The following is a 12,946-nucleotide window of genomic DNA, read 5'->3' as shown; positions in this document are numbered from 1 at the left end:
AAAACAGGCCAATGTGTACCAAGGCCTCTGGATCTCCATCAGCCCCACCCAATGATCTTTCAAACCAATGAGTCAAATTTCAGTCTGATGTCCATCGTTTTTTAATATCTGTTGAAACTTTTGCATAAATTTTAATGTTAAGTTTCAAGTTGAAAAGTGGTGTCCTCAGTTAACAAAATGGAGAAGCTCATGGACAGTTTTATGGGTGACATCATGCAATCTGTGTTGGTGTAAATCGATCACAGACAAATATGTGAGTGACTTCTGATCCACTAGGAATGGTCCTTGTACAGCTTCATCCTGGAATCAGTCCTGTCAAATGCAGTTAAAGGACGTGAATTGGACTGCTTCACCACCGGTCTTCTGATGAAGACCTCCATGTGGTCAGTTGATGATCCACAGACTGGTGTTTGTATCCTCTGGACAAGTGTTTTGGTGGAAGTAGCTCATAGCAATGTTTTTGTAGGCCTCCTATGGCCAGTGATGGTGGAAGCAGGCAATGGAGTAGGGACCAGAGTGTGACCATTCTCCGGACCACCATATTAGACAAGTAGCTCAAGACTAGATATGAGGGCTCCACTTGAAAGCACTGTTAGGGTGACAAGTTATGGTCAGGATTGCGAATTTCATAGTGTGACCACTATGTGACTGGCTATGACTGAGTTTGTGGGTGCCTATTCTGATCATTGTTGGGGTGGCTAATTATTGTAAGGATTGTGAGTGTCCCTTGCTGTTATTGTTTTAGGGGCTAGTTATGGTAAGTTTTGTGGGTGCCTCTTCTGATCCCTGTTGGGGCAACTGATTACGGTAGGGTTTTTGAGCGTCTTTGTGTTATCACTGTTAGGGTAACTGGTCAAGGTCAGGTTTTTGGGGGCGCCTCTTGTGACCATTAGTTAGGATAAGAGATTTGGGGGGCCTCTTTTGGGGGGGGGACTGGTTATGGTCAGCATTGTGCATGCGACTTGTATATTGCTCACATTTCTTGTAGTTGTAATTTTCTCCTCTTTCATTTACAGCCAAATTTTAAACAGAAGTTTGTGTCTTTATTGAAGAGGTTCAAAGTTAATGATGATGTGAGTCTTCACGAAAAAGTGTCACATTCCCATCATCCGTTCACTGCAGCTTGTATGAGGACCCCTACAGTCATCTATGTCCTAATATCCTAATGTCCATATATGTCCCCTCTCATCTTAACACCAAAGACATGGCGCATGTCACACGATGGATTGGGGAGGTCGTGTCTATTATACAAAGCATTCTCCATCATCTTCACTGTAATATTTTTTTAAATGTCGTCTCTTCACCATCACCTCACCTAGATCCCGTGGTCTTCACAGAGCCAGCATCATCACTTCACCTATATCTAATGATCTTCATAGCACAAGTATCATCTGACGACCTAGATCCAGTGATCCTCACCTCACCTAGAACCCGTGGTCTCCATAGAGCCAGCATCATATAACCTCACCTAGAACCCGTGGTCTCCATAGAGCCAGCATCATATAACCTCACCTAGAACCTGTGGTCTCCATAGAGCCAGCATCATATAACCTCACCTAGATCCCGTGGTCTCCACAGAGCCATCATCGTATCACCTCACCTAGATCCCGTGGTCTCCACAAAGCCATCATCGTATCACCTCACCTAGATCCCGTGGTCTCCACAGAGCCAGCATCGTATCACCTCACCTAGATCCCGTGGTCTCCACAGAGCCAGCATCGTATCACCTCACCTAGATCCCAAGATCTCCACAGAGCCAGCATCGTATCACCTCACCTAGATCCCGGGGTCTCCACAGAGCCAGCATCGTATCACCTCACCTAGATCCCGTGGTCTCCACAAAGCCAGCATCGTATCACCTCACCTAGATCCCGTGGTCTCCATAGAGCCAGCATCATATTACCTCACCTAGATCCCGTGGTCTCCACAAAGTCAGCATTGTATCACCTCACCTAGATCCCGTGGTCTCCATAGAGCCAGCATCATATTACCTCACCTAGATCCCGTGGTCTCCACAAAGTCAGCATTGTATCACCTCACCTAGATCCCGTGGTCTCCATAGAGCCAGCATCATGTCACCTCACCTAGATCCCGTGGTCTCCACAGAGCCAGCATCGTATCACCTCACCTAGATCCAGTGATCTCCACAGAGCCAGCATCATGTCACCTCCCCTAGATCCCGTGGTCTCCATAGAGCCAGCATCCTGTCACCTCACCTAGATCCTGTGGTCTACACAAAGCCAACATCATATCACCTCACCTAGATCCAATGATTTCCACAGAGCCAGAGTCATCACCTCACCTAGTTAAAGTGATCTCTATAGAACCAGCATCATCTCACCTAGATCCAATGATCTCCACAGGGCAAGGAACATGACACCACCTAGATTCCAGTGACCTCTGTGGAGTTATTATACTAATACCACCTAGATCGCAGAATAGTCTATCTTGATTGAATGGTTTACAAGTTCTTGACTAAGGGAAGTGTACAATATAGAACCGTGCGGACATGGTGATACATGATCCAATCCTGTAATATCCTGTAACAACCCCTCACTTGTCTGGAAAGATTGACCCACGTCCTGTGTATGTAGTCACTCGTCTACTGCTGGAATATTGAAGGACTCTCTGTAGAAGGTTATCAGCAGCTCAGGAACCTTCTCACTAGGACATTCATCCATGAGTTGTAGTCGTGTCTGTCATGATGTTTAGATCTCTGGTGACTGCTTGTTCATTGTCCTCTCTTCTCCTCCAGACTCTGGACACTGAGCACACATGTCGGGAACAGGAGGAAGACGAGGAGCTCGGCCTCCTGTATGACAGTCTGGATGAGTGTAATAATAGCGAGAGTGGATTCGACATAGAAGACAATGACAGCGTTGTCAGCACACCAAAACCAACGCTAAGGTCAGGAAGAACCAGAACTTCCTTAACTTCACTTCAAAGTGACCACTGATTGAACCTCGGTGTACACCCTGAGTATATGCTCCTTATTCACAACATCTATCTTCTATCTTTAAGGAGATACTTTGAAGGGGTCTCCAATTCTGGGTCTCAGACGGAGATTGGCAGCATCAACAGTCAAAAAGGGGGAGACAAGACCACTGCCGCGGTGAGAAGAGCCATCATCATCTTCATAAAACATTCCGGAACCGTTATAAAGATGCTAGAAATAGATTTTAACTAAAAATGGGTTGTAGCCAAAGGACACATCGCATCCCGAGACACTACGGTCACTAGACACCAATGTAACTGGATTGACTCCCAAATTCCTTACTCGATGGGATCTATTAAGTTGAATGAGACAAACTCTACCATCACAGACAAAGCCATTGATATAGCACTCTAGTCCATTGACCCAACACTGGCCACACTCTGTACAGTCATCTGAAACACAGACCCCCGATAGCAATATTAAGAATACATCTGTGAGAGTAGGTCATATACCTGATCTTTGAAGTCAAAAATCTACAAAGTCTCACCCCGATGCTACCAGTGTCATATCTCACCTAAGATTTGTCTTGCAGTCGGAAAAGACTTCCCAAAGTGTTCGAAAGGAGGACAGTAGTTCCCGACTAGTTGATGTAAGTTGGGATAACCACATATTATTGTAGCATAAGGTGTGTGTGTCTTATGTCTGATCTACCAGCGGGATGTCAGCAGTAACTGATGAAAAGCTGTTATTGTAGTATAAGGTATCTGGATCTTATGGACATCTGTTCATAGTGTAATATTGTATGACAGGAGGGCAATGACCCGGGACCAGTATTGAGCTCAGCTGCTGATCTTGGTTCATGGGAGCCCGTTGAGCGGATACCACACCTTGGCATGATCTCCAGGACTGAGTCTCAGATCATTATGTCTCCCAGGTAATGTTATGGCCTACAACTACCATCAGTGAATTTTTGGGTACAGTAAAGATGTGTTAGTGTAATGTTCTAGGGGTTTTGTAGCGTCACTAAATCCCTGAACCTACACTTTTGCTCCAGGCAGGAGAACAGATTGGCCCGCGGTCCTCGAAGTGTATCCATGAAAGATCGTCAGAACTACCGAGGTGACCGTGGTGGCAGCTTGGAGGGGGAGTTCTGCCCAGAGTCCAGGTTCTGCAGTCAGGTGAGTTTGGGAAGATGTGGGGATATTTTCAGATTTGTGAGATGCTCCTGTGACCAACTGCACCCCTCTCCCTTCACAGGTTCCCCGAAAATCAGTTTTCGATGAATTAAATGAAATCCTGGGCTCTGAGCAGCAGCTTCCAGAGAGCGTTATCCTGGTGAACACCTCCGACTGGCATGGGCAGGTAACATGTCTCTATGAACCCATTAGGAGAGTGAGAAGTCTGGGTGATGACATCATTTATAATGTTGTGATCGACTGGACCTCGACCATGAGGGAATGCAGAAGGTGTGGGTGCACGCACGTCCAGGATCTATAGGGGCTATATGTTTCTTTCCGATATGACTAGTGCTACAGGTGATAAATTATAGTTGGTGGACCTGATGAGGAGCAAACAACCCTATAGACTCTACATGGGTGGGAGAGGCATCAGATCATTTCGAAATTGATCATCTCTAAATGTTGATTTCTTTCAAACAAAATATAGTATCTCAGAGAACAGCTACATGGAAAACTTCTGACTGTCTCCACATGTTCTTCAGCTGATGTCCAGGCAGCATTCAGTGGTATCATCACTCGTATCCAGAGATAGTGAGTACACGTTATGTCACCTCTTCAATGGTCACATGTATCCTCAAACCTAGAAGGAGCTTCAAGACACTACTTCTATGCTTAGATGAATCCTCAGATAGAGAGGGCACTTCAAGCTACGTCTTCTATGGTCACCTGAATCCAAAGATAGAGAGGACACTTCAAGCTACGTCTTCTATGGTCACCTGAATCCAAAGATAGAGAGGGCACTTCAAGCTACGTCTTCTATGGTTAGATGAATCCAAAGATAGAGAGGACACTTCAAGCTACGTCTTCTATGGTCACCTGAATCCAAAGATAGAGATGACACTTCAAGCTACGTCTTCTATGGTCACATGAATCCAAAGATAGAGAGGGCACTTCAAGCTACGTCTTCTATGGTCACCTGAATCCTCAGAAAGTAGGGTCACCTCGAGCAGCTTCTTCCACAGTCACATGTATCCTCAGATAGAGGGAACTTTAAGACTCGTCTTCTTCTATGGTCCCATGAATCCTATAGGTAGAGAGGGCACTTTAAGCCACTTCTTCCATAGTCACATGAATCTGCAGATGGAGAGGACGCTTCAAACTATGTCTTCTATGGTCGCATGTATCAGAGTACAAAGCATACCACTTCTTCTGTAGCCACAGAAGTCCTAGCTAGCAAGAACACGTCACTAGCCATACAGTATGTACCCACGGGAAGGGACCTCATTCCACGTTTCCTGTAGTCACAGATCTTCAGTAGTCCCTGAATTTGTCTTTCCTCTCCAGTTGTAATTGTAACTCACTGATGCCTCCACCGGTGAAAGTTGTAGTGGCTGGTGACCAGAGTTATCTAAGCGTCATCCTCCGCTTCTTTGTTGAGCAGCTCGCTGGGAAGACACCAGATTGGCTTAGCTACCTTCGCTTCCTCGTTCTTCCACTTGGTGAGTGTGGAGGACACATTGTGTGTCAGGTACTGTCGCCGTTACTTGTGACCTTCAACCCTAGTATCTGCTTTTAGACTTGAGAAGCTTGTCCCTCCTGTGATGGTGTTCATATGTTTCAAAGATTGTGTAGGTTAAGATTGAGGGTTTTTTTTTTCACCCTTCAGGTCCCCATCCTGTGGCCAAATACCTGGCATCACTGGACAGTAAATATAATGCCCTCTTCATGGATGCAGCCTGGAGGGATGTGTTCAGCCAGGGGGAGCCCCCAACTTCAGGTGAGACACCTTTATTTGGTTTAGGCAGAATGATGATTGTATTGGGGTCACATAGATTCATAAAATAGTTTTATCACATAGAATTATGTGGATGATGTGCAATCTGTTCAGAATCTGCTGGGTGCTCTCCCCTCTCTTTGTACTGCTACACCACCTGTGCAATCATTGCAGACTCTGCCTGGGTGCTCTCCCCTCTCTCTGTACTGCTACACAAATTGTGCAATCCTTGTAGAATCTGCCGGGGTGCTGTCCCCTCTCTCTGTACAGCTACAGAACCTGTGCAATTCTTGCAGACTCTGCCTGGGTGCTCTCCCCTCTCTGTGCAGCTACAGAATATGTGCAAAATTTGCAGAATCTCCATTGTCGTTCTCCACTCTCTCTCTACTGCTACACAACCTGTGCAATCTTTGCAGACTCTGCCTGGGTGTTCTCCCCTCTCTCTGTACTGCTACACCACCTGTGCAATCCTTGCAGACTCTGCCTGGGTGTTCTCCCCTCTCTGTACTGCTACACAACCTGTGCAATCCTTGTAGAATCTGCCTGGGTGCTCTCCTCTCTGTACTGATACACAACCTGTGCAATCCTTGCAGACTCTGCCTGGGTGCTCTCCCCTCTCTCTGTACTGCTACACCACCTGTGCAATCCTTGCAGACTCTGCCTGGGTGTTCTCCCCTCTCTCTGTACTGCTACACAACCTGTGCAATCCTTGTAGAATCTGCCTGGGTGCTCTCCTCTCTGTACTGATACACAACCTGTGCAATCCTTGCAGACTCTGCCTGGGTGTTCTCCCCCCTCTCTGTACTGCTACACAACCTGTGCAATCCTTGCAGACTCTGCCTGGGTGCTCTCCCCTCTCTCTGCACTGCTACACAACCTGTGCAATCCTTGCAGAATCTCCATGGGTGCTCTCCCCTCTATCTGTACTGCTACACAACCTGTGTAATCCTTGTAGAATCTGCCTGGGTGCTCTCCCCTCTATCTGTACTGCTACACAACTTGTGTAATCCTTGCAGAATCTGCCTGGGTGCTCTCCTCTTTGTACTGCTACACAGCCAAAAGGTTTTCTTCCCTATTCTGGTGGTCTGTAGCACCCTATGTAATGTGCATCACAGAGACTTTAGATACAGGTCCCCCAGACTGGCAGGTGGAGTCATTGGCAGCAGACTATTCCTTTAATGACCCCTTCTGTTCCTCAAAAAAGTCCTCCCAGTAGAGTTTGTCAATGGCTGCTGGTGGCCATGATGGTGGATTATATTTGAGGAGTCTTGAGTGTAGATAATAATGTGGACATCTCTTATTACACAGAGCGTCTGGATGTAGCGGGGAGAGTAGCTCAGTACATAGCGGGGGCGTCCACGTCCCATCAGCTCTTCATCTCGGAGGCTATGCTGACCTACAGACAGAGGAGGTGAGTTGTAGTGTTCCCCTCATACCTGTGCACTGTATTATATATAATCCCCTCCCTCACTTAGTAATAAAATAATTGTTTTTTGTATTCATTAGTGACCTGCAGCCAGCATTAGGAGAGATGTGTAATCAGACCTTTGTGTATGTTGTTAGTAGCCGCAGGACTGTGATATTCAGATTTATATTCCAGGATCGTAGCTTCTCCAAGTGCACTGATGGTGTGTCCTCACACTGCTGTGCTCTGTGTTCTTTGCAGCATGTGTTAGATGTTGTCCCTGGGTTGCTGTGTAATGATTTCTTTGTGAGTGTAGGTAGTAGCAGCAGGACTGTGATATATGGATTTATATTCCAGTTTCTGGACATGTCCTCACACTGTTCGGCCGTTCCTCTTTTGTGTTCCATACTCTTCTCCTTCTTGGTCTTTTGCCTTTCTCTTTTTGCTTTGTCTGAGTTGTTGCGATCACCTTTTGGGGCTCTTTCGCCTCTTCTCATCTTGTATCACTTGTGTTTTCTCTGTTGCTCCTGTATCTCTGCCTTCTCTTAACTTCCTCTTCTCTTCTGCCTTCTCTCTGTTCTCCTCTGGTCTCTTCTGCTCCGTTCTCTTAGTGCTGATGAGGATTCTTGCCAGAAGTTTGTTCCATTTATTGGGGTGAGTCTTCATAAAAGAGATACTTGTTTTCCTGTATAATTTCTATGGACTGAGACATCTCACTGATCCTCTCCAGCTGAGGCCTCCTCTGTTGTGGGGTTTGTAATCAGTGCAATCTCACTCACTAATGAGCAGTTTGTGCCAGATCATCCAATCGTGGTGCTCGCTGCTCAGTTATACGACAATGCTCTGGGAAATTGCGCACCTTTTATTTGTTGGTTCACTTTCTATCTATGAGCAACACAATGGGGCAGATTTACTTACGCGGTTCATTCGCGATCCAGCGGCGCGTTCTCTGCGTTGGATTCGGGTCTGGCCGGGATTTATTAAGGTAGTTCCTCTGCCGCCCACCACGTGGCGCTGCTGTGCTGAAAAGCATCGGAACGCGCTGGAGTTCACCGGCTCGGGCTGAGTGAAGGTAAGTGCAAGCTCCGCAACAGATTTTTTTTTTTTAAATGCAGCGCTTTTTCCGAATCCATCAGGTTTTCGTTCGTCCACGCCCCTGATTTCCTTCGCGTGCATGCCAGCGCCGATGCGCCACAATCCGATTGCGTGCGCCAAAATCCCGGGGCAATTCAGGGGAAATCGGCGCAAATCGGAAATATTCGGGTAACACGTCGGGAAAAACGCAAATCCAGTCCTGCCGAGTTCACGAAAGTGCATTGCCCAACGATCATGCACTCTGCCGCGATTCACAAAGATTGTGCACCCAATATCCTGCATGTGTCGCTTCCCCACCCAGGTCCCCGGAGTTTACCTTCTTCTTCCCGGTGCATGTAAGTGCATTGTCTTGCGACACAATTTGAATCTTAAATCCAGGGCTCAGTCTGAATTGGTTGGATCGTCCAATGGAACATCCCCGATTTCTGACGCACGGAAGCAGCACAACCACCCCACAATCCGACCGCGTGCGACACAATCCCAGCGCAAACCCCTGTTAAATACCTGTCAAAGCTGTGCAAATCCCAAAAACCGTAAATAGCCCGACGAAAGTGCGATCCTCAACCCTTCGTAAATAAGCCCCAAAGGTCGTAAAAACTCTGACTGAGCACTACCACACCCCTTTAGGTGCACAGATTTCTAACGTGTCGGACAAAATGCTGACACAAAAGTCATGCAAACACTTCATAAAGTACATAATAATATACCCGAGCCATTGTAGACAGTCGCAGATATCCCTGAGTGTGCAGGGGCATCCTCTGTACTACACGTAGGATGAGGTGGAACGTTACAAACCTCATTGACTTTATCCCCATATTTCAGAATTGTGTAGATGTGAGAGCGCGGAAAAAACAAGGATTGGTTTGGGAAGTTTCAGTACGACCCGAACTCTCAGAAGCAGGAGGAGACTGGGCAGGACCCAGGGAATGGATCTGAGCCTCAACCAGAGAGTGGAACTAAGGTTGGAACAAAAGAGCGACCAGAGGACCAGATAGACAAGTAGAAGACGGACCAAACCAGACGAGAGGAATAGACCCAAGGATAAACTTGTAGAGAAACTGGGGGTCAAAGGAGAGTATGGACCAGAGAATGAACCACTGGATAGAGCAAATGATGGACCAAGGGCCGAACCAGCAGATGGATCAATGAAAAAGGAGCAGTGGGTGAACTGGAAGTAGGAGCAACAAAGGGAGGTTCTAGCTGATCGATGTAGAGTGGAGCAAAGGATAAATCTGAAGCTAAGGCAAGAGATGAGCTGGAGCATGTATTAAAAAGATAACCATAAATGTCCAAGACATGGTCCAAGATTAAGGATTTGGTGGGGATTCAGGGTCATAGTGAGTACCTTCCTATATGGCATAATCCCCGGCTCCCGGAAATGTTTAAATTAGAGGGTTTCTCGCCGTGGGAGGGTAAAGGAATATGGTTTGTACGGCAGTTATTAGATGGAGATAGTTGTACAAACGATTTAAAATTAAGGGAAACCTTTAATCTGCCTAATACACAATTTTATAAATTCCTGCAATTAAGGCATGCATATGAGAAGACGGTCAAAGAGGATAGGCTTCAACTATCGAGCCATAGCACATTGAAATTGATAGCGGGAAGGGGACCGAATAGAGGGATCATATCTAGTATTTATTCTAGCCTCTTGGGAGAATATCTGAAAGGTCACCCCCTTATGATCAAAGAGAAATGGGAAGCAGATGTAGGGGAAATCTCAGATTCCCAATGGGAAGAAATCTTAGAACGGACACCCTTATTGTCTCCATCAGAGGCCCAAAGATTGTCCCAAATTTATCTTCTGCATAGGGTGTATAAGACACCAAGCCTACTCCATAGGATAGGGGTGCGACCTGACTCTTGTTGTCCCAGATGCTCGTCCTCGGATGCAAAACTGATGCATATGTTATGGGAGTGTAAGGAGCTGGAGGAATTTTGGAAACAAGTTTTACATGTAATTCGGAAGGTGCTATCAGTGGACCTAGAGCCGGACCCAAGGATTTGCTTGTTGGGTTTGATTGAAAATGAGAATATAGATGGGACCACTATGCTATGTATACAAAAGTTATTGTATATGGCACGCAAGTCCGTAGCGGCTCGATGGATTCAAACATCGGCACCTACAATACAGGAAATTATAAATAAGGTCAACAGTATAATTAGGTTGGAGTGGGGAGTATATCTAAAAAGAAAATGCCCCAAAAAATTTGATAAACTATGGAGAAGGTGGTTGGACACGACAGGACTTCCGAATAGAGCCCTGATTGATCTACGTAATAGCTCTCACTACCAGCTGATAACGGGGACTGTATGAGATATGTACATACTAAAGGGAAACTGTTTGTCGCAAGTACTTGCCTGTGGGATAGAGGAATCCATGCTTTTTTAGGTATGATATGTGAAGGGTGAACCAATGGTCCATAGGAATAATTAACAACAATAGTCTCTATCTGTCTGCTGTGGGGAATGCTGGGGGGGCGGAGGGGGGAGTGGGTTGTTCTTATTGTCTTGGTCTTTTGTTCAACAGTATGTTTGTAATGTGTTGTTAAAAACAAAAACCTCAATAAAAATGTTTTGATCAAAAAAAAAAAAAAGATAACCATAACCTGAACCAATGTATGATCCAGGAGCAGATGGACCATCAAATGGAACATAATATGCAGACATCATGAGTGTTCTGGGAGTAGAGGCAGAATCTAGAAGATTACGAGGATACTTTGGATTACTTTGATTGAGACTTGTGTTGGAACATAAAGGACATCTACCACCAAGATGAAAGATTGTATGCAAATGAGACTAATGCTCATTTACATATAGCCCTTCATCCTGGTGGTAGATACCGTTTAACGAAGAACTACTAGGATTAGGGCTCTTTCCCAATGCCATCGGTGGCCAGCTTCCGTTGCATTTTGTCTCAGTGTCTGCAAAAATAAAAACCGAAGGTCGTAATTTTTACCACCGACAACAGATGAGTGAAAATACAAGCCAATGTGAAAACTCCCATTGAATCAATCAATGCTTTTGTGAGGCGTCTGTGGAAATCACTGAACCACATACGTTAAAAACACCAATGTGAAAGAGCCCTTAGGGTTACTTTGTTACCTCAGTATCGTAAAATGTTTGGAATGATTGACAGCCCCATCACAGAGTTCAGAAGAGATATCACACCCGTTAGGTCTGGTGATAAGGCCATTGCTGTTCCTTTATGGGGCAGAGACTCCTCTGGGGTTGCGGTGCCTCCACACCCCTGCTATGGATGTGTAATGCCTTGTACGTGACCAGCCGCCATGTGCCTCCTGTGGCCTCTGGGACCTTAGTCACTGACGCGGTTATTATGTCTTGTCTTGTTTTAGGTTGTGAAGGTTGGGATTGTGGAGCAGCCTCTTGCAGCTTCTGGTGAGTTGTTGTCATAATGTGTAAGGAGGAGGAGAGGATAATATAGGGGAGTCCAGAGGAGTATAGGTGGCTCGAATATAGGATATAATTTTAATATGTATATATATATATTGGTGCAGAGGAATGGAAAGATGAGTATAGGCCGTGCAGGAGCAGTGGAAGGGATAGAGGTGTATAATGTAGCATGCAGAGGATAGTATGGTGGAGTATAAGGTTAAATAGGAGAATATATATGTATCGGTGCTTTAGAGCTACAACTGTATCTGAATATTTGTGTGGTTCCCCACTATCTGTTGTAGACCTAGGATAGTAGATGTGACCTCTTCCCTCTCTCCTGCAGTGGACTCTGATGAGGCATCGGTCTGCAATCCATCGCTCCTCAACTCCTCCTCATCCCCGGGTACAGGCTCATCGATGGTGAAGGAGCCCACATGCACCCCACCACCGTCCCCCTCAGTCAGCAGCGGTCTATCAAATGCCGGGTAAGACATAAACCCTACATTGGTGTCTTCCCCCATCCCTCTCTTTTCCACACTCACAGTCTCGACCCCTCCATCTGTAGGGCTTTATCCGCTGGAGTTGAAGTGATGGGTCTGCAGGTGGATTACTGGCAGTGGCAGGGCTCCGAACGCCGGAAAGATGGAGACAGGAGGGACACGGCCACTAAAAACACAATGAGGAGCAACTTCCGCTCACTGCAAGTCAGTCGTTTGCCTCCACCTGGAGAGAGCAACTTACCCCTGTGTATGGCCATGACCATAGTGACCCAGGAGAAGAACAAGAAGGGTGAGTGCATCATTAACCCCAACACAGTAACAAGTCCTCCATCGACATGGGCAAGGACCACCACCCAGACCTACACAGGACACACCAGAGATCACAGAGCTGGAGAGGCATCAGAGCTAACACTCTCATCATCTGCTCCTTCCTAGTCATGTTTCTGAGTAAGAAGCCAAAAGAGAAGGAAGCCGAATCGCGTAGTCAAGTCATCGAAGGGATCAGCCGCCTAATCTGCACTGCCAAAAACCAGAACACCATGCTGAGAGGTAAGTCCACCTTCTGCTAACAACCTACCTTTAATCTGTCCTGATGGAGGGACCCCCCCTCAGCGGCTCACATTTTCCACATAACCTGTAGCATCTTTTCCATGGTGTCTTGCA

At 46.3% G+C, this 12,946-nt stretch overlaps 1 protein-coding gene across 2 annotated transcripts in view; it reads left to right on the top strand.

The window, feature by feature from the left end:
- LOC140120855 (phosphofurin acidic cluster sorting protein 2-like) overlaps nt 1-12,946 on the top strand; it is a 29,488-nt gene that overhangs the window by 15,930 nt on the left and 612 nt on the right. The window contains exons 9-24 of one of the 2 annotated variants that reach the window (XM_072139850.1): nt 1,017-1,073; nt 2,756-2,907; nt 3,022-3,112; nt 3,528-3,584; nt 3,745-3,869; nt 3,990-4,113; nt 4,193-4,297; nt 4,601-4,704; nt 5,458-5,612; nt 5,780-5,890; nt 7,196-7,298; nt 7,904-7,946; nt 11,744-11,786; nt 12,127-12,268; nt 12,349-12,572; nt 12,719-12,832. In XM_072139850.1, coding sequence (XP_071995951.1) covers nt 1,017-1,073; nt 2,756-2,907; nt 3,022-3,112; nt 3,528-3,584; nt 3,745-3,869; nt 3,990-4,113; nt 4,193-4,297; nt 4,601-4,704; nt 5,458-5,612; nt 5,780-5,890; nt 7,196-7,298; nt 7,904-7,946; nt 11,744-11,786; nt 12,127-12,268; nt 12,349-12,572; nt 12,719-12,832 — 1,750 coding nt within the window. The remainder of the gene's footprint in view (nt 1-1,016; nt 1,074-2,755; nt 2,908-3,021; nt 3,113-3,527; nt 3,585-3,744; nt 3,870-3,989; nt 4,114-4,192; nt 4,298-4,600; nt 4,705-5,457; nt 5,613-5,779; nt 5,891-7,195; nt 7,299-7,903; nt 7,947-11,743; nt 11,787-12,126; nt 12,269-12,348; nt 12,573-12,718; nt 12,833-12,946) is intronic. The other variant, XM_072139851.1, reaches the window with a different exon arrangement.

Source organism: Engystomops pustulosus, chromosome 3 (assembly GCF_040894005.1).
Source record: "Engystomops pustulosus chromosome 3, aEngPut4.maternal, whole genome shotgun sequence".
Classification (NCBI taxonomy): Eukaryota; Metazoa; Chordata; class Amphibia; order Anura; family Leptodactylidae; genus Engystomops; species Engystomops pustulosus.
This window is presented reverse-complemented; position numbering and strand designations above follow the sequence as displayed.